General features: G+C 43.5%; 1 protein-coding gene across 6 annotated transcripts; it reads right to left on the bottom strand.

The window, feature by feature from the left end:
* Nucleotides 1-278: 278 nt before the first annotated feature.
* nsd3 (nuclear receptor binding SET domain protein 3) lies at nt 279-21,436 on the bottom strand. Of its 6 annotated transcripts, XR_007030141.1 has the most exons (26): nt 20,444-21,435; nt 17,370-18,223; nt 16,063-16,311; nt 15,790-15,952; nt 15,537-15,691; nt 14,649-15,275; nt 14,402-14,564; nt 14,203-14,303; nt 13,725-13,770; nt 13,496-13,626; nt 12,832-12,957; nt 12,600-12,726; nt 12,292-12,501; nt 11,300-11,479; nt 10,366-10,512; nt 7,514-7,670; nt 7,183-7,385; nt 6,956-7,068; nt 6,714-6,860; nt 6,499-6,621; nt 6,194-6,310; nt 5,956-6,097; nt 5,722-5,828; nt 5,392-5,596; nt 4,721-5,189; nt 279-4,596 (listed from the first exon to the last, which is right to left on the bottom strand). XR_007030141.1 is itself a non-coding variant. In XM_035638984.2 (25 exons), the coding sequence occupies exons 2-25, from the start codon at nt 18,177-18,179 to the stop codon at nt 4,924-4,926; spliced, it is 4,812 nt and encodes a 1,603-aa protein (XP_035494877.1). In that variant the 5' UTR covers nt 18,180-18,223; nt 20,444-21,436; the 3' UTR covers nt 279-4,923. The 6 variants fall into 6 exon arrangements, 5 of the variants coding, with proteins under 5 accessions (XP_035494877.1, XP_047184929.1, XP_035494874.1 ...); XM_035638984.2 differs by having other exon boundaries at nt 279-5,189; nt 16,063-16,308; nt 20,444-21,436; XM_047328973.1 differs by having other exon boundaries at nt 279-5,189; nt 10,366-10,389.
* Nucleotides 21,437-21,689: the final 253 nt, after the last annotated feature.

Raw genomic sequence — 21,689 nt, forward strand, 5'->3', positions numbered from 1 at the left:
TTAATCGATTATGAAAATAAACGTTAGTTGCAGCCCTAGGTTTGTCTGTAGAATGTCAAAAATATAATGAAAGTTGTCAACTATAATTTCCTTAAGCCAAAAAGATTGCTTGTTTTATTCGACTGACATTCCTGAAATCATCACATCTGAGGAGCTTAAACCGGAAGTTGTTTTGGTTTGTCAATCGACTAACAGTTGCACGAGTAGGCTAATTGATTTGAATGATTCTGTTTCTATCAGTTCAACTCCTCTGATCAAATGATCAAACAGTGAGCGTGTTTCACTGAGACAGAGTACAGCTTTATTAAAGTCAAACTTCAGGCATTTCTGAACTCTTCAAAACTCAACTTTAGAATGAAAAAGGACAGAATCAATATTCTCAAATAAAAAGACAGTCATGTACAAAAAGAGTGTCATCTCAACAGTCACACACACATTTAGAAGCAGAATTGTACAAGCAAAAAAGAGCACGCCACAGTAACATGATTCTATGCAAGTTCAATGCAAACTATTTACAAGTTCCTCAACAATATGCAGTATGCAGTAACACAGGTTGAACAGTAATCAACATGGTATTTTGTGTTCATCCACGTATTTACTTGAAGCAACATCACAAGATAGATATGACCCCAGTTAGAGTTACTGTAAGCAATTTTACTACGAGAAAAAAGAGATGATGAGTGCTTATGTAGGTGAATTCATTTATTTAGTTCCAACACTATTTGTCCTCGGACAGCATGTCGATTCAAAACTCATTGACTGTCTGCAACATTGCACGAAAAACTAAAAAGACGTCACAGTGAACGGAAACATACCCTTTGACATACTAAATTTAGTTTTATATAAAAAGAAATAATAATTAGCAAATTCCTGGGACACTCCTCAGACGTATTTAAGGGTCACTTAAATGAGAACAAGCATGCTAAAAAATAAAAATGTGGGCACTATACTGAGAGTAAACCAACGAAACACATACATCAGATAATATCTTAAGTGACTGAAACGACGCACGCTGGGACACTTAAATTAGGCGTTTGTAACACTGCTGCTGTATCAGCTGAAAGGGGCAGAAGAGGACAAGCTGGCACAAAGTAAGACGATCACGCCATCCGCATGTGCAAAAGAAAAAAGTAAGGGCTATTCGGTTTTACAAAATCTCTGTGCAATATGGAGAAGAAAACAGAAAAGAAAAGGAAAACAAAGACAAAAACAAACATCAACTAGGCATTTAAAGAAGCTCCAAATGATTACAGAAGTGGATTAAAAACCAGTGTGTGGTGTTGGAAGCATGCATTACAGTTGAGCAACAGTCGCCCTGAAAAGAAAAAGAAAACAAAAACGGCTTTTATACCAGTTTTGTCATTTCAACTTATTGGTCAAGACTTTTTTTTTTTTCCTGAAGCCACAACAACAAGAGTCAAGAATGCCTGTTGCCTGATAATCACACATAATGTATATGAATCCTATGTAAAAAAAAATAAATTAAAACAATATGTAGAAAATTCAAGTTTTGAGTATGCAAATGAAAGAAAAAAGAGTTTGGCAAGATTTTAAACTGGGATTAGCTGCACTAGGAAATCAGCAAGCTTGGCTTGAGTTTTTTTTTAATGAATCCAATAAAAATATTCCTAAAAAGGTCTATAATTAAACAAAAGAAGAAAGGAGAAAAGCTACAGATAATAGAGGTCTTTAAAGGCAAAGCCTCTTTTTTTTTGCCTTCTTTGTCAAATTAAATGTCTGTATTTGTGCATTTATTTTGCGTTATGAAATGGCCATTTGTTTACTTTACTCGACCCCGACTGTGCAGAAAGACGCGTGCGCAGTTTGAACACTAAAGGCTATTTCTCAACAAATTTGCCGATGATTTTGTGTCGTCACAACTAGTTTGGTGGTCAAATAAAACACTTTCCATAAGTGAAAAGGGGAAACATGAACCCAAATCACTGGAAAAGGTGAGTTTCAGCAAAGTGAAATCCTATGCCTGGGCAAAGGAATAGCTGCAATTGAAATTGTTCTAATTTTCTAATACATTCCTAATAATTTTTCTCCTTTTAAAAAAAAAATTCAATAGCTCCTGTCCTTTTTTCTTTCTTTAGGCGTTTGGCTGAATGATTGAATTTGTAAAAGACGTGTGCAGTCTAGTACAACAGTCCTGCAAAATGAAACCTGCATGTTCAGTTTTTTATTTCAACTGGATGATGATTTTGGAGTCAATAGTTTTTGGTGTTGTAGAACTGTGTAGTCCAACTGTGTATACCAATGCATTCACAAACTAAAGCCTCCAAAATGATAAATTAATGGAATCAACAGCTTTTTTAAAAACAGTTTAAACTCAGTAACACATTGTGTGGATCCATCTAAAATGTAATGGGTTCTTTCTTGGCCCATGTCTCATCCTTCCACTAAGTTTTCATGGAAATTAGTTTTGGTGTAATCCTGCTAACAAACAAACAAACATACAAACGGCCACGGGTGAAAACATAATCGCCTTGGGGGGGAAACTGAAAATTCTAACATTCATAACAGGTAGGAGTTGTTGCGGGGCTGCTTTGCTACACTGCATTAGTTTTAGCTCCATGTGCCTAATAAACCTGGCAACGGAGTTCCTCTACCTTATGCATTCAAATGGAACTGAAATGATTTGGAAAACATTGGCACCGTTTAACACTTTGGCTCGGCTTTAAACACCCACCACTGCAGGAGGATAAAAAAAAAATAAGAAAAGAAATAAAACAATAAAATTAAATTAAAAAAAGGTTGTGTAATCAGCGAAGAATCACGAGCAAATGGCCGAAGAATGAGGACAGGGAAGCTTCCTTCCTCCTGCGATGATCATTTTGAGTCCAGACTGAACCAAGCACTGCTCTGAAACAGAAACTTCACATTCCAATATCGAACCGCTTTTGAAACACCAATTACAGTGAGCCACGATACAGGTCGATGAGCAGCAGCCGTTACCAAATGTGGAATCATTACACCAAATCAATAAAGAAACGAACCTCACGTGTGCAATGATTAGATACAGATACAATATGTAAAAACTCCCCATGTTCTTTTAAATAGTCTATTTCACGTACACTGTGTTGGACAGGGAGACACATTACTGTACTGGTGTTTGAAAAAGAAAAGTAGTAGAAAATGTGGAGCAAAAAATACACACACAATGGATTTGACAGATGAGTGATTAAAAACACTGTACAGAAGTTTTGTATTTTGTACATTATACTGAACTGGACTGTCGCTATACCATTATGTCTTTATATAAAGCCCAGCATTGAGGATCCTTTCCAGGTTGAAAGAAGTGTCTCTCGACGACACTGAGGACTTTTTTTTTTGTATGAAGCCAGGCTGGCAGTCATTTCTACTTTTGTGCCCAAAAGAACCACAACAAAAAAAGATGCTTTTAGGGCACTTTCTTCAAAAAAAAAAAAAAAAAAAAAAAAACTACGCCCAACACGCACCGCGTTTCTGACCAAGAGCAAAAACAGTTAGTACACAGTTTAAATTCCGACGTTACTACAAGAAGAAGAGGTATCCATTTTGAAACACTTGTCATATGTTCTTTTTAATATACATTTCTGTATATGACCTAGCTAAATTGTGTAGCGACAAGCCGTGTGTGAAAGTGCTTTTCAGAAAAAGTTTGGCAAAAACAACAAATGGAAGATTAAAGAAAAATAAAACTAAACGAGCATTAAAGCGGTCACAGTACATAGTGTTACTGAAATGGACTGCAACTGGGCAGTAGTTGCTACAGCCAGAATCAAACTTAAGGCTGGTTAACAATACTTTTAAGACAGCACCAGTGATCACAAGCTGGGCACCTCGATCTACAATACAAATACCAGTAACTGTTCGGAGGAAATGTGAGAAAGGAAACTTTGTTTATCCAAAAGGAAAATAAAAATGATCTGTCTTGTTGTTTAAAAAAGCTTTTCCTTCTTCTAGGAACAACCAGTGAGGCGAGGCTCCGTCCCTCCTGATCTTTAAGTACTTTACAATGTCGTGAGCCAATTATGTACACAATGGCAAGTGAGACTGGCAATATGAAAATCACAAGTACTTCTGTAATGTCATACCATTACACTATATACCATTATATTTCACCTTAATAGGACTATTTTCACAAAGAGGTCTGCGTAATGCTTAACACCTAAACAAACAAACGTAATACACCACTCACTGAGATGAAGTGAGAGAATCTGCCTGTAAACATGAACAAACATAGATACTGTATATAATTATATTCATCTATACCCATAAGTATATTAAAACCGTGTTTAAGGAAGGTTGGAATGTAGTGTGGTCCTGAAAAAAATTGCACAAAATCGGTCACTTTCCCCTCCTCTACTCCTCTGCAAGAAGAAGAGGAGATAAATACGATGACAGATCAGGTCGAGGAGTGATGGAGGAAGGCGGGCTCATTTCCACTAAAGCCTTCCCGTGTGTGAGATGCCGACCACAGCTTACAGCAGGTAAACGAGGAGATGAGCAGCGTGGTGGTGGTGGAGAGGTTCAGCCTCACATCTCCCTCCGCCTCACTCAGTAAGTTCTTAAGTGCCCGTAACTGACGACGTGACAACACAAATTCCCCAACTGTAAAAAGAAAAAAAAAAAAGAAACATGATGAGGTGGTGGTGGTGGTCCGGGCCCCTCCGATGGACGCAGGTGAGCCGGAAAGAGCGTTATAGCGGTGGTGCAAGTAGGGAAAGTGGCGCACAATGATTCCTGGTCACTTCCAATGCTGACAATCCATGCGGTGCACATTGTCGTGTCTCGGCGCTGAGTAGCAGCCATCACACTGGTCAAAAAGCACTGTATTCCCTTTTTTGGTGCACTGCTTCGGGTCAAAGTTGGACCGGAGCCCAGGGGGCCAACAAGAGCGCAATTTACAGGGAATGAGGTATTGAGGGAGCCGCGGCGTCACTCTGCGGCCTGCTGGCCCGTCTCCGGCTCCTCTTTGATCCCGACGGTGCTCAGAGCAGAGTGGCGCAGCTGGGTCGAGCTGGAGTCGGCGTCCAGGGGACTGAGGGGGTTGTGACTGGAACAACAGGGGCGGCCTTCCAGGGAGGAGGCGGTGAGCGCCCCTGCCTCGTGATCCTGGCAGAACGAGCGCGGGCAGAAGTCGCACAGTGACGAGGCTGCGGCGCCACAAACGCTGCAGTCATGCCACGGACATTCCCAGCGTCCTGCAGACAGGAAAAGAGGCGATTATGGAGATATTCAGAGGATCAGAGCAGTGATTCCCTGCCAGGAGTCTTAGTAGTAACAGATCCTGACTCAGTAATAAATCAGGAACATTCGGGATTGGACCGGGGCTTTTTATACATCTGCACCATCTCAGAACATGGAATTAAATTAGATACTTAATGGAGCTCATTTTGTCATTACCGTATGGCGGCTTAGTGAGGTTGAGACACAGCAGGTGGTACGCTTTCGGACAGTCCTTCCTGTCACACATCACCAGCTCTCCTCCTTCTCCACAACAAAAACAGAAGTACTCGTGTGTGTGTTTTCCCTCCGGCCGCAGCTTCCGCTTCTTCGGCTTCAGCTTGGCGTTCCTGGCCTTCTCCTCTTTCTCCATCACCACGGCACTCTGGAGGAAACATTACAAAAAAGACTCAATGTTTATCCAAACGCAGCTCGCAAAGACAGAAATGCCACATCATCACGCTGTAAGTGGAACTGGACCGAGGGAGACGAGAGAGTAAATGTCCTCACCGTTGGCTGCACCCCGAGGAACCCAGAGCAGTTGTCTGATCCACAGTGACAGGACGTTCTCCTGTTGCCCACACAGTGCAGGTTGTAGTTGAACGTCAGCTCTGTGCCTGCAGGAACACCAGGGACGAGATTCACATCAAATGGATCATCTTAGCTTTCACAGAGTGCACGTGACTTATTTCTAGAAATGTAACAAAATATATGTAGGCGTGTCATGCGTCCACATGAACTCACCAGCCTCGATATCATAAAGGGTGAAGAGTCCGATGCGAACGTCCCCGTTCACTGTCCACTTCTGGGTTTCACAGTTTGGGCTGCAGCTGTGGTTCATAAACCGAGCAGAGTTTCCTTTTGGGCCGGCGTCTATCACTCGATCCTGTAAAGAGATGAGGATATTAAGACACCGACGTTTAAGACATACTTGGTGGAGATCTCTCCTCTGAACAGGGTTTCTTGGCATCAAGGACGATACCTTGGTGAGGGTGAGCATGTAGAAGTTGGTCACGTGATTTTCATGGGCACGCTTGATTCGCTGCTGGCACTCCTCCGAGTCTATCACTTCTCCCACGTACTCTGTCACAAAGTCGCCCTAGAGAAAAACAACAAACACACAGACACTCACATTTAAAATCATTTCCGGTAGGAACGTCGTGGACGACTCAACATGGATTTAGGAGCCACTGAATCACCCAGAGAAAGCAGAATTAAATTCAGCTTTACAGTGACGTGTCGATGCCGTTTCGGGTGAAAGGGTTGGACATTAAGCTCAATGCTCACCTTCCTAAGAGCCTGGTTTGTCGTGAGGCCCCAGCCACGACCGTCGGTCTTCATCACTTCTGTCTCTGCATACAGCCGCTTGGAGAAACACTGGTTCTCACAGCTGTCTCCTGCAGGACACACCTGACAACAACAACAACAAGGGAAAGAAGTGAATGGGTACGAATTCATGAAAGAAATGAGCCGAACTAACTTTATAGATTGTGCAGACAGACCTGTGGATGACACTCGTACTGAAGCATGCGGTTGAGACACTGGGAGTCGAGGCTGCAAGGATGCTCGTCTGCTGGTCTGCAGTTGCACCGTGGGATTTCTGACAAGTCCGCTACATGCACCTGCACTTTGCCCACTGGTTTGTTGGACTGGCACAAAAAATCAAACCCAGAAAGTAATTAAAAACTCAGGGCTCACCGAATATAACTTCAGTTATGAGTGTGAAATATTAAAATGGCATTACCTTGATTAATTTGTAGGGTGGAGGTTTGCGAGAGTTGCGTTCCTGCTCTAGAGCCTCCCTGCTTTCCCTCTGTGCCTTAAGCTCCTGAAACCGCCGGGCTGCTTCTTCCAGAGCTACATCATACAATGAAATATTTAAAAAAATGTTTCTTTCCTAGAGCTTTAAAACCACAACATCCCAAAAGATTTTACTTAAAAGTAGGAGAAAACTTCCTAGACAGAAATCACCTTTCTTGAAGGTTTTGTTGATGTTGATCTGACCAGTGACAAAGTTCTTGTCGTTCTCCACGTAAGGGAAGACGCGGCCCTGGTTGATCCAGTAGTAGTCGTGGGAGCCAAAGAAGAAGACGGGGAAGTCGCCGACGTCGTGGCGAAGGCTCTGAATGTTTGATGGCACCAAGCGAGGGTTGCAGATTTCCGCAGGCCACCACCTGCAAGGGAACGGGACCAAAATACAATACGTTTATCTGTCCCCAGCATGTTCTTCCCAGTCGAAACCCAAATGAAGACAGCTGCACTTTTTACACTCAGCAGTCTCGAATCAGTTCTCTCTGCGTACCTGTAGTTGCCCAGTTTGACCCAGACAATTTGTTTGTAGTGAGGTTTCTTCCCGGCCCTGCAATCACTGCAGGACCACGCTCCCTCCGGCATCTCGATCTCCAAACACTCCGGGTGGAAGGAAGCTGGGCATGAGTCGCAGCACAGCAACTTTCCTCCTACATTTGTATAGATGTAGACAAGTGTTTGTGTTTGTTTGTGTGTGTGTTTGTGCGTGTGCGTGTATGGTGTATGTGCATGCGTTGGGGGAAATGGGTATGCAAAGAGAGGAGGAGTGTACAATTAGGTGATGCGCCTTAAAACCTGGACAAACTCTGAATCTCATTTGCAGACAAGCCTGAGAAAAGTATCAATACTAAACTGAAGCTGAAGAGCAAACCCTACCATACAGCATCGAGTCATGGTATTTCAACGGGAAGAGTGATATGGAAAATTGTATCCTTGTAGGGAACAACACTCTTAAAGCTCCTACAATAACATCTGGCCTGAAATTAAAAACTAAGGCCAGGAGCTTTTTGTTTGCTCCTGTGTCAGCCTGCAGAATGAAAAAATAATGGTTGGAAAACCCTGCATGTGATTCTCAGTTCAGTTAAACTTTCACTGCAGCAGTAACAGCATGTCTGGCAATTAGATTCAGAGCTCTGTACCAAGACCAGTCAATGGGAAATACATGCGGCAGAGCACAGGAATAAAATGAGGCAGCGAGTAAACACTCAGGGTTAAACTCAACAAATTACTGGCAAAAAGCAGGCATGCCAGTAAAGCAAACTTTTCCCACCACACGTCGCATCCCCGCACAGACCAGCTTGCATGGAATCATGTATGTTTACAAGATTGCAATTTACCAAATGTTTTTCTCTTTCTTTTATGAAATGTAATACCGGCATCAGAACTTTGCAGTAAGCAATTTCACAAATCTAGTGCTTGTTTGGGATTTACATTCCATCCAAGGCAGGTCAAAGCTCAAGAAAATGAGGTTAGCCAAAAATTGATTTGATCGGGAAAAACCTCAGTCAATAAATAAAAACGAGAGGAGAAAAGAGAGGAGGCTGGACAAGGCCTTTCAAAATCAAAACCAAGCCCAGAGTGTCGAAGCAGAGAAGCAGTGCACCTCCAGCAGCGATAAGCTCCACAACCCACAGACAGAACTAACCCAGGGCATCCAGCATCAGGGTATCTTGCAGTACTTAAACTACTAGAGGTTAAATGACCAATTATATATTCCCAGGAGAGAAATTTTATTTATTGAAACTTAAAATAATGTTTGCTTAATCTTTTTCATACAAAGATATATATACCCAGATTGGCTGTTCATGCACAGTGCAAACCGATATCACAGTGGGCCTCCTGCAAGAACCGCTCATACGAACTGATTTGTTCTAAAATGGCACATACAAGGGATTTAGGAGAATTTTCACGCATATTCATTCATATACCAGTTTCTTTGTAAGTAGATTTTTTTCAAATGTTGCTGTATTTCTGCACAAAGAAAAAGACATTCATAACACCTCAATCTAAATGAATTTAGAGTTTAAATATGATGCAGAACCCTTGAAAAATTCTGAATTGGAACTTAACTTCCAGTGCGACATCACATTCAACGAAGAAGACCATGGCTGCTGAAAGTCTACAAATACTTCAGCAAGTTAACCATGAGGTTATACATTTTTTGATCCTAACATTTGTTTTTTTCTGCTTCATTGCAATGTTGCTCTGTAGACACATCACTGGGAGCTGTATTAATATTACCACTGATATTAAACAGACACACCTGATGATATTAAATCTTTGTTTGTCTGCTGATTTGCGTTTCACTCTTGAATAAAAGTTGCCCTCTAAGGAAGTGGAGCAGACAGACTTATAGAGCAGTTTGGGGGCATCTATTATTCTAATAATGATGCAGTGAACAGTTGATATTCATTAGTTTGAAATTAGCAACAGGCAATTGTCACAGCAGGAAAAGCAAAGGTATTTCTAATAGCTTTAAAAAAATGCCTCTAGGTGAATCTCAGCCCCATTAACTGCATCCACATTATCGTCACTTGCGTCTTTTCTCTGAGTTCCCCTCCCTCTCACAGTAGATACGAGGAGAGATGCAAGAGAAACACGAGAGGGGAAAGAAAGCAAGGATGTTTTTAGAGAAATGAGACGTCCATTCTTCTGAAGCGTCATCTCAGGCGACGTCTGTTTCTGGTGACACCAGAACTGCGTATTACTTGTAAGTAATGGCTAATCATGGTCTCATGTGGCCTAACACGTGGCCCTCCATCAGGGATCTCTTCTCGCTCTTCAGAGCAGAAAGAAGAGCTTTGGGATGGCCTTGAAGATGAAGGCCCGGAACGATTTCCAGGTTAAGTAAGGATTGAGGAGCGAGTAATAAACCAAATAAGGGAACTGGGATGTGCCCATTGTTCTATTCATGTGTCCCAATAAGCAATGGCGGTGTGACCAGCATGAGCCAGTATGCACAATACCAGGACCTTGAGTATGAAGCAGCTAAAATAGATTTTGCTATATACACAGGTGCATTTTCCTGCTGGGATATGTCAAAAATATCTGTTCAGCTCGGCAAATCCTACTTCTCATAAGAGAGATTTGGGATGAAAACACAAAATCGTTCTTGCATGAGGCCCACTGTTTTCTGTTAATGTGTTAGGGAACTGGGCTGAGGTTACTTTGCGCCACTCTGCATTTGAATTAACTGCAGGTTTAACCAGTTAATTGACTTTGCATCTCGAGGCTTTGAAAGGAAAGACGCCTACAAAAGGGGGAAACTGAATCAGAAACGGGAGCAGGCATAGCACAAACACAGACCAGTGGGACAATGGAGAAAGAGAAAAACTGTTCAGTTACCTTTCCCAACATTCTTTTTGGTAGCTGACGAAGGAGAGGGAATCATAGGTAATTTCAACTCAGCACGATTTGACTCAGTCAGAAGGTAGTGGGACTTATAGGCATATGAACTTAATATGGTGTCAGTAAGGTCTTGCACTAACAGCCCTACACAAGACACACAGGAAGAGACGGGGGTGAGCCGCAGTCAAACTTGAAATTACCCAAAATTCACAAAAAGAGAACACGCACGCACGCACGCACGCACACTAACACACACGCACACACACACTAACACACGCACACACACACACGCACACACTAACACACACGCACACACACACACACACACACACACGCACACATACACGTAACACAAGAAAGAAACAAGTGATAAAAGGTATGTCCCAACACAAAGAGGCGAAACAGTGCACTCAACTTATTGTTCAACAGACAAAACATCAGATCTAAACTGGTTGAAAGTCTTGAATACAGGTTCTGTGTTTTCTCACTCGTCATCGTCCGGGGCCTGATTCTAAGTGGAGTGCAGTGTGACAGCCTGGATCATTCACAGTATTAGTATTGTGATGGAAAACCAACATTATATTTCACAGCACTGGTTTTCATGAACAACAATACCAAACATAAAATACGTAATACTGAAGATAAAATACACAAACATAAAACGTCTAAAATATGTGAGGTTTCATGTTTTAAATTCCCAAAACAGAAATTAAAAAAACTAAAATGACGGAGGATGATCAGGTCCTGTTGATGCTTAAGTGCGAAGAGCAACTAAGAAAAACGTATTCTTATTGTTTTATCATAACACTGAAGTCAAACGTCAGTTGAGATAAAATCATCAAGCGGAATGAAATTAAGAACTCCAGCGTTTGTCCGCTCCGTCTGTTTGGGGTCACTGCTGAATCTCAGCTGTCGGGGGAGGAAAGCTTACCTCGGGCACACAGGAAGCACCAGCCCACGTTGATGGGAGAGGTGAGGAGCCCGTTCCTCTTGGCGCTGCCGTGGCTGCTGCAGATCATGATGTGGTGGGTGAGGATGACGCTGCCCGCCGCCACGCAGCTGTCTCCCGTGTGATAGGCCAACGGACAGCGGATGCAACGCATCAGACGACCTGGACGGAAAGCAAATCAGACGGACAGAAAGCAGATCACGTAGCTGTGATACACTACAGCAACCGAAAAGTTCCCTCTTTTCATTGCAGTTTTTTTTTAAAGACAAATTAATTCAAATTCCTTTATTCCTTCCAGCTGTAATTAAAGGAAATTTGAAATAAAATAAAATAAAATACAACCACTTGGTACTGTTTTGGTGGCTAAGACAACCATGACTTCAGTTTTCTCTTTGTTTTTTTCGTTTTCTGACGACAAAAACATGCAAAACTGGATGGTTCGTCCTTGAACATAACCCTTGATGACAGAGGCTTTTATCCTCGGGGTCCAAAGGGTCACACGATAAAATCTGGAGGCTTGTGTGTTGTTAAATGGTATGGGGAAAAAAAAGTTTTTATGGTGGAGATGTTTACAACTCAAAAATCTGCGGCATGACAAAGAGAAGCTGTTTTTATTTATAAAGGATTGCAACCCAAAAAGTTGGGGAACCACTTTTTTATTTTTGACTGTGCAGACAAATACAACCGCAACCAACACCTACAGGGATTTGGATGTAAAATAAACTCTCAGACACTAACAGAGTTAATCCAGCTTCCTCTTGCACTCCTCTCTTACATATTCTAACAGGAAAGTACAGCCTTAACTTTTTTTTAATGCCACTGAACTAGCAGCCAAAAAACATGATGGAAAAAAATCTTTCCATACATTTTCTTCACCCTTTGCTGATGCAGTGCTGGCTCACTGCCCCACGGCTTCCAGCTGCACATTCAAACAGGAAATCACAAGATGAAAAACAAAGCAGACACTGTTCTACCTTTAGTGGCTCGTTGCAGGTCTCTCTCCAGACAGCAGGTAGAGCAGCTATGCTGAGGGCAGCAGAAGCCTCCGTCCGGACTGCTGGTGGTGCCAGGGAGCTTTCGGACACAGTCCTCGTGGTAGTAACAACCACATCCCAACACGGAGCAGCGCGTCACCTCCTGGCCCTCCTGGCCCACGGTTTTACAGCTAAAACAAGGATGATTGCCTAGAAAGAGAATGATAGAAACTCTGTGATAGTAGAGAGCCAAACAAAACAAATGCAGCGGTGTAGAAGATGCGGCTGATTCGCTCCGATTCACTCACCATTCCTACATTCCAAACACGTGAACCTGCCCTCGGGTAGGGACGTCAGGCCGAGACACTCCGAGTGAAACTGCCTGCTGCAGTCGCCTTCACACACCACCAAACCTTCTCCGTACACCTCACAGATCTACTCACAAACACCAAAATATAGAGGAAGATGAACTGAAAATAATAAAACTCAAATAATATATTCAAGATATGAATCGAGAGATTAATCAGGAACAGCGCTGACCTGGCACACGGTGTCTCTCCTGCCAGCGTTGCCGTCCTGACGGGACAAGCCGGAATCCACAGACTGCGTATCGGAAGCATCTGCATCTGCTGCTGCCGGACTATCAAGACTCTTCCCGAATAAACCCTGTGATGTGAAGACAGGGTGAGTGTGTTGATGTGGTGTGTGTGAGGAAATCCTTTCTTACAAAGCGCCGACACACCAAATGTAATCCTAAATTCCAAGAAATGCGTAGATACTCAGACTGTGATCAGTGCTGCAGGAAATTATTATTTTGATTATGAATTAATGTAGTAATAACATCATAAATTCCAAAAGGCTGTGATGATATTTTCAGATGTCTTCTTTCGTGCATTATGATTATAAAACAAACGAAGATGGTGAAATATTCACATTTAAGAAGTAGATTTTTTTTCTTCCAACTATTGCTTGGAGAAAAAGAAAAAAACACCTTGAATGATGAATCACTGATCATAATCATTGCAGATTAATTTGTTGTTTCATCTGCTGATCAGTTTCAGCTTGAGTTGCGATGTAGTGATTCACATAAAAACATCCTGCACATTGCTGAAAATGCACAAAATAAAAGACACAAACGGCCTTAGTGAAATAGAGGAGATGTATAGTTTGTGCGGGTGTTTCTGTACATGTTTTCTAAACGTACCTGTGGATCATTGAGGCCTCTGGAGTCCGAATCAGAGGTGTCTCTGTACTGAGACGAAGCCATCTCAACATCTGTGGACGCTCTGCTCCGCTTCTTGAGGGGCTTGCAGGCATCTGATATCTCACTTGCACCTAGAGGATTACAAAAATATTAATTTCACTTTTTCAGAAGTAGAAGGGAGTTCCCGTCACTGGGGGATTACAGGAGGTATGAAAGAAGACTTCCCTACCTTTTTGTGAACCTGTCCTCAGTGTGGTTTCAGGGGCCATCTCCGCCTGCGGGGAGGCAAAACATGGAGGTTAAAGCCAAGTTCAGGCTACACGACTTTCAAAGTTGTCGTATTGCTGTGCAGTTCACACTACACCACTTGTTGTCTGGTGATCAGGAGTCTTGCAGTCGTTGTGGCGACTGACTGGCGACAGGGGGGGTCACGCGCTACACTTTTTTACTCTTTCACTTTGTACAATACATCCTCTGATTGGGTCAAATGAGTGAGATTTATCCTCCTGCTCTTCTGTTTTTTGTTGATCTCCCACCCTGTCCAGGTCGCTGACACGCTGGAGTCTGGAACCTGTCAGTTGCTGTAACTTTAACAGTGTAGTAATATCCTCTCACATAATATTGAAAAACTCTGCGGAAGGTTTTGACATCTGATACGACTTTACACTCATGGACTTGTGACTTAACCACCAGGTTATCTGTCTTACCTGTTCCTTTTTGGTTTTCTTCTTAGGGACCGGATCCCCGCCTCTCTCCGACTCAGACCTGCTTCTGACTGACCGTCGCTGGAGCTTCCTCTCCTGAGAACCTGAAAACACACAAAAAAAGAATGTTGAGCTACATCTCTTTCAAAATTTCGGTGTCATTCTACACATGAAATGTTCATCAGGTCTGTGTTGTACGGACCGTGTGGACTACTGTGGTGTGATCCAGGGGAGGAGGTCTGCTGCATTCCCCCCTCCTCACTCCTCCGACTGGCCGGGGAGCCTCTCCTCTCCTCCCCCTCTTCCTCCCCCTCATCCCCGTCTTCCTCCTCCTCAGGACTTGGCTCAGGTTTAGCTCTGCTATCCTGCTGAAAGCACCAACATGTTAACCACCTTAAAGAATAACTCTGTCACGTGTACATTTTTCTGTTCGAGACAGTCACACTGACCTCAGGAGAGCAGTATCCCAGGTCAGGCTGCCTGGCCTCTCTCTCCACTGTCTCCTCCTCCTTCTCTTCTTCTTGGTCTTGTTTTGGAGACGGAACTGCTTTTTTCTGCAAGAGAGGCCAGTCACACTTTGTGATCTCCACATTCAGCCTCTTCATGGTGATGGAGAGAGGCAGTAGCTTTCTGGCGGCTGCTGTTTTCCAGGCCCTAACTGGTGGCGGAGAGTCTGGCAGTTCATCACAACCAGCGTTCTGCTTTGGGGAGCCGGTCTTACGCTGGTCCCCCCTCTGGATCTTCTCTTCGTTTGAGGCCTGAGAGTTTGTGTTGTCGTCTGTGTTTGAAACACTGCACTGTCTGCGTGGCAGCAGCCTTCGTGGAGGCTGCTCTCTGTCTGGTGACTTCACTCCTCCGTCTTCCTTCTTGCCGATTGAGCCGCTGGAGCGCCGGTTTCGTTTCTCAGCTCTGACACTCAGTTTCTTGCTGGCTGTGGCTTCATTGGGGTCCGGGTCAACATAGATGAAGGTGTAGTTGTCAATCCGCTCCTGCTTCGTCATCACAAAGGCATCCTCAGCGTGGCCCACACCCACCTCCCACTGACTTCGCTCCCGCTGAGGGATAGGCTTCAGAAGCTTGAGAAGAAAACATTGAAAAGATATAAAATTATTAACTTTATTTTCATGCATTTAAGGGATTTTTACTCATAATTTCAAAAAAATATTTACATCCATACATTTCATATAAATTAAGTCAATTATGAATATAAATGTTTGGTTAGCAAACATTTTTCAAAATCCTGATTTCTGGTTTAATGACTCTTGCCCTGAAAATGTCAACACTATCTATATTTTGGATCAGTCAAGACAAAATTTCTTAGATTAATTTGTACATACTTTGTGTTTCTCTACGGGGTTTGTTGCTTTGCGCAGAGTCTCGCACTGAAGCTCGTCAAATTGTTGCTTCCCTTGGTACATGACAATCCTCTTCTCATGGATCCACGCTCGCTCTGCAACACTGCCAAAGAATTGGACGTGATACTCCCTGTGACCTGCACAGCAACAGAGAAAGTCAGTAAAACAGGCTGTGGCCTTAATGCTTTTACATATTCATAGATTTGTTAAAAAAAAACATGCAGATTTCTTTTACCCCTGGTGTTGATGCGGGTATGGACCTTCATCTGTGGGTCAGAGGAGACCATGCAGGGCCACCAGGGGTAAGTGCCCACCTTGGACCACACCAAATCTCCAATCACAAACTCCTTACAGAAGCCTGTTTCTTGGATAACTGACGGATGATGTACCTTCGGAACCTAAACACAAACATCAGCATAAAGTCACTGATGTGCTTTCAACATCCTAAAAATGTGTGTTTACTAAAGAATTAAAAACTGAGTCGGAGAGTGAGCAGCCAGCCTCTTGCCTTCGGCGTCTTTGGTTCAGTTTTGATAACCGTCTTCTGAGGCTTCTCTGACTGGGCTGGGGGCGTCTCTCCCAGCTGGAGCTGGACGTGGGTGTCCTCTGTCTGGCCCGTGGTACCTGCCTGTGGTTGGCTCTGCTCCAGGCTCTCTTCCTGGACCTGCAGCTGCAGCCTTGCACTCTTTTTCCTCCTCTCTTTCTTCCTCTCATGTCTGCGCTGCATCTGAGCAGCCTCAGTCTTCTGAGACTCCTTCTGAAGATTAGAAAATAGAAAAAGGGAAACAGTAGTGAAGAGACATCAGTTAGCTTTATTTTATTTGTTTGCTGTTTCTATGAAGTCAACTCAAAAATGAATCTCTCTGTCTTTTGAAATCGAATTCTCCTCAGATATCCATTTCTGAAGTGTTGTTAAGAAGATGATTAAAAGTGAACCTCACAGTGTAAGAACTGAATTTAAATGGGACAGATTAGACTTCTGTTTAGTGTGTTATGTATTTTTATGTATGCATAATTTTACATACAGTATGGTACGCTATTATTTGTATCAAGACTGTAAAATGTGATGATTTCCTGTTTTCATCGTCACAGCAAAAGGAATATTTTTGTGTTAAGAACCATTTTTTGGACAAATCAAGCTATTTTGGAATCCAGGAACTTGTAATGTGCATGTTTTATTATTTTCAGCCATTTTACAAGCCAAAAAGAGATGATAAGATAAGATAAGATAAGATATTCATTTATTCGTCCCACAAAGGAGAGATTTAGGGGTTGAAGCAGCAAAGAAGATAGCAGAAGGTTTTTTTAAGCAATAAGATATGTAGCAACAGTAACAATAGTTGCACATGGAGCATGAAATATTGCACGGTTGGCAATTGCGCTCAATTGAAATGAAATGAATACTGCACTTTAAAGTGTTCCAGTGAATGATTTCAGCGGTTGAGTCCTGGAGCATGTTTGTGTTCTACTGAGAGCAGTGCTGCTCGTATAGTTTCACAGCAGCAGGAGGGATGACCTGCGTTTAGAATTTTGTCCAAAGTAAAGAATGAAGAAACTCAAAGAGGATTATTGTGCAATTCTTATGATTTTCATTATCAACGAATCTGTAAATCCGAAAATAATCTTAAAAGGCCCATCACAATTTCCCGGGACCCAGTCCACCAAATATAATTTGTTTCATATGACATAAACAAAGAATAACTAATCCTCTCATTTGAGAAGCTGAAGCCAGGATGTTTAATATTTGAGCTTGAAATAATTAAACACAATTGTTTTTATGCGTGTATGAAGTCTAACCATACATGCATGCATTACCTGCAGCTCTTGCAGTAGGTCTCCACACAGCGCAGATTCGAACAGCTCTTTTCCATTCTGATACGTCTTGATGATCTTTAGTTTGATCTCGGGAGAGCTGGTTTTCTTCAGCACCCCACCGGGGGTGTTGGACAGGGCGTGGGAGGGTTGAGAAGAGGGTGTACTGTCCACAAGTGAGGGGGGAGGACTGGAGGAAGGCAGGTGTAATGGAGGAGGAGGGGGGAGAGTGTGGGTCATGATGTGAGGCGTCTGGGACAGGTGGTGCTGGGAGGGCAGTGGCAGCGGCAGGGGACTTGCGACATGTGGGTGGGTTTGTATATGAGGCGGGTTTGAGTGGAAGTGGTGTGCGTGGTGGTGGTGATGTGGGTGATGGTGGTGGTGGTGGAGGTGTGGGTGATGTGTCGGCAGTGGGGGAGACACAGGAGACAACGGTCTCTCATGGAGACCCGGTCCTCTCAGGACCGTCGCCTCCCCAGGAAGGAGACCATGCTCCCCGTAGCTCCGTATGGCCCCGTAGCCATTGGCCGAGCCGTTGGGGAACTGCGAGTACATGGAAAACTTGGCCTGCGGCTCGTATATGCCCAGGCCAGGCGGGAAGCCGTTGGAGACCTGCTGCATGTCCTCCGAGGCTGACGGCGGGTAGAACTCTGCATCCAGGGCAGCATCGTAGGAGGGACCACCATCCTCACCCGGGTCACTACCGGTGTCGCAGGTGCCTTCCTGTCTGATGTTGGCTGAGTCAATGAGCTGAGGGGGTTGCTGAATTGTATTTCCCATGATCCCTTGCATGAAAGAGAAGGAGAAATCCATTGTTGGGCTCCTGCATCCTTAACTGTCTTTTTCTTTGACTGGACCTGTCAACAAAGACATAATTAAATAAGACACTTGTAGGTTGTATTTCCAAACATTCGGAAGCACAAAATACCCAAACACTTTGTATAATCATCTCAGTTGTCCTTAACTTAAAATGTCATTCCATGAAGCACCAGCTTGACATTGCATATATTAGATCTACCTTTTGTGGGCACTTGAAGACCCCCAGTTCCTTCCACTCTATGCCTGGTGTATATGTTTAATTCAGGTTTTTTTGTAAACATCAGGTACAGTACATACTGTGGACTACAAATGGCAGCTTCACAATACTTTGCCCAGAGACCCAGAAACTTAGCATTGCTCCTTTTCTGGAAGATTACCCTGCCTCTGGTTTTCAGTGTGTCAGTTGATATCAGGTAATGTGATTAAAGATACTGTAAAAGTATTTAGGAATATTTAACTTGTAGGCATAACACAATCTAAAACCTTGGATGGATTCCAGCCAGGGACATTTGCTGAATCCCTCGTGTCAGCATATACACTGTTAGTCTGTTTGTACTGCATTGTCCACTAGAGGAAAATAAATAACACCCCCCCCAAAAAAAGAAAAACATCTTGAAAAAAACACATCTAATGTTGTGCATTATTGGTGCATATTTGCAAACCAATGTCATGTGTAGCAAACAAAAGAGCTGCCAAGGCTCCAGAGCAGTATCACACTTCTCTGTCTGATGGATAGCGCAGCCTCAAAGCTTTATGAAGTCATTAAATATTATGTGATAAGTAGAACCTTCCACCCTGAAAATACAGCATTAAATCAAATCTAACCTCTGCTCCTAATGAACTCAGGAGTTTACTCAATCAGCAGATTGACGATGGCACAATTTCCTAATCGGTCATCATCCCTTCGGCAGTGTCACAAATAAAATCCCTAGTTCCTGATTCTCAAAATGTGACAATATGTGAACTGGACAGACACAACTGTGAATTTAGTCTTGCTACCCAGGGGCACCCTTTGATCGGTCGTTTTCACCATTTCATATTCGAAGATAGATAACTCAAAAGTTTCTCAGGGCTGTCTGAATGTTCAGATGCCAGGGCCACAGTATGTGGACTTATATGGTCACGCTTTACAAAAGAGGACACATCCTCATCCAACATCGCCATCGCTTATCTTTAACTTTGCTCTCAGAACAGTCAAACAAACTCCTGGCATCAGTCATCTCTGCGTGGTGCCCCGAGCTACAGATCGGTTTTTTTCTATTTCATTACCACAAACACATGGTGGCCCTGCGATTCACATGGGGGGGGGGGGGGGGGGGGACAAAAGAGCAGCTCCCGGTGTCTCCTTTGCCCTTTCACACTCTCTAGTATCTGTGATGATGGTGAGCTCATCGGGTTGAACGTGTTGGGGCTCGTGTGCTCCCGGTGTCCACAACAATCCACTAACTGATTGTGCTTCTTCTTTGTATGTGTGGACACCCAGGGTGCTCGGCGTTGGGGGGGTGAGCTGAGGTGGGATAACGGTGATGTAAACACCCATTAAGTGTCAGCGAACGGTCACCGGCCACCTACGTCGACGCACGGTTCCATTTGTCGGACCACATTCGGTGTTTGTGTATCTTCACCCCCTGTTCAAAAGCGAGTGTCTAAAAACAGCTGCGCAGGCGGAAGAAAGAGCGAGAGATGTTGCTCCGCGAACGATCCCGTAGCCCTGTGCGAGGTTAGCCTCGAGCTACCTGCACATGAAAGGGCTCGTGTTGAGCAGAACGCGAGGCTCCTCCAACCGTTAGTCGGGCGAGGACGAAACGCGGCCAGCGACCCTCGTCTCCTGACACACGTGGACAAAACCCTTTCCGCGTATCGTTTGTCCATTTATGCCCGTTGCACATGGGGAGAGATCAAAAGAGAGGAGGAGGAGGAGGAGGAAGAGGAGGAGGGGGGGAAGCTAATGTTGGCTAGGCTAACGCTCACTTGCCAATATGGCTGCCTTTGCCTCTTTAAATCAAATTGTCTGGCGTGATTGTACCTCCATCACTGGCGGTTCGCAGGCAAATGTGCCCGAAAAGAAGCGACTTAAACACGGTCAGCGTGGCGACGAGAGAGAGGGCGAGGCGGGGGGAGGACAACGACATGCATCGAGCGGCGGCGGCGAACACGCTTATCGCTAAAGGAGGAGAGAGGCGAAGGAGCAGCACAAGATATTGATGCCGAGTCGAGCGATGCAGGGAAATTATGAGGGGAAAAAAACATGTCACTACCTTCAGCGTGTCCCATTCTAAACACATACACCAGCCAGCAACGTCCCCGCGTGTAATCTATGGGCGAAATAAAATGGGGAAAATAAAAAAATAATCCTGTGATAGTGATAAAGCGCAGGCCTTTTCCTTTTCGGGTTTAACGCAATTCTCTACACGGAGGAGGAGGAGGGGGGTGTTACGCTATCTGGTCGCTGCCCAATCCCAAAGCTTGGCTCTTCCTCAATGTGGGGACTGGGGCATTTAGAGAAAACCCTGCTGGAGACAGATGTGTTTTTTCATCGCCCTTCTCCCCATGTGTGCAGTCATAATAATAATAAAAAATAATAACAATAAAAATTAAAATAAAATATTGTTATCATTATTATTATAATTTTTTCCTCTTCCTCTGGTTTAACAAAAGCACCCCGGTTTCCAGAGTAGGCCTGTAGCTCCACATCTAATAGATCCAGACTGGACTGAAGGGGTCAACAGGAGCACTCAAGGGGTGGGTTTACTTCAAATAGTGTGCTTGATCAGGAAGGGAACGAGTGTGGAAAAAAATAAAAATTAAAAGTAGGGTGGGGTTCAAATGTTGTGGCCAGAATTAAAAGTCACGCCTACACTAAAAGGAAAAAAGGAAATGCTTGTGATGCAGGAGAAACAGCTATGTAGAGAATTTCTAGCACAATTATCATGGATAAAGACTGTAGCCAATAACTGTTTTGATTTTTCTTCCCAGCCTGATTCAGGAAATTAAAACATAAAAATAGCATGTGCGTTCAAATCCAACCTTATAAACACACTTGAATGATATAAAATATATGTTTTAAACTCCCCCCAAAGCCATGCCCAGTAGAGAAGATGAGTAGATCACTGGTTTCCTTAGTGTTTTGCTAATTTAATATTTCTAATTTGTATTTTTGCTTCTTTATCCATATCTAAAATGTTTCTTAAAACAGAAGCAGATAACTTCCAGTGTAACTCATAGGAAGGTTACTTGATCCAGCCCCTCCTGTGTGAGAGGTTGTGAAACTCGTGTATACGCACCTGTAGAAGCCACAAGTCTGTAAGATATCAACCTTGTGTTAAGAAAATCATGTTTTATTCACGATATCATTGAGAAGTACTACACTACCCAGAATCCTAAAATGTAATTTCGACGTATCTGATTGGTTGGAAGTCTTTGGAAAGGAGTTTGCAATGGATCAAGGGATGAGTAGTCCCGTCATGTTATGAACATTGTCTTGTCCCTTTGCCTTTTTTTCCG

The sequence above is a fragment of the Scophthalmus maximus genome, chromosome 19, assembly GCF_022379125.1.
Source record: "Scophthalmus maximus strain ysfricsl-2021 chromosome 19, ASM2237912v1, whole genome shotgun sequence".
Lineage (NCBI taxonomy): Eukaryota > Metazoa > Chordata > Actinopteri > Pleuronectiformes > Scophthalmidae > Scophthalmus > Scophthalmus maximus.

Coding starts and splice junctions, on each gene's coding strand:
- nsd3 (XM_035638981.2), bottom strand. CDS start 18,179: ATGGATTTCTCCTTCTCTTTCATGCAAGGGATCATGGGAAATACAATT. Junction 13,771..14,202: donor AGAAAACCAAAAAGGAACAG/GTAAGACAGATA, acceptor GCCTCCCCGCAG/GCGGAGATGGCCCCTGAAAC. Junction 6,622..6,713: donor AGTACGAGTGTCATCCACAG/GTCTGTCTGCAC, acceptor TGTTGTTGTCAG/GTGTGTCCTGCAGGAGACAG.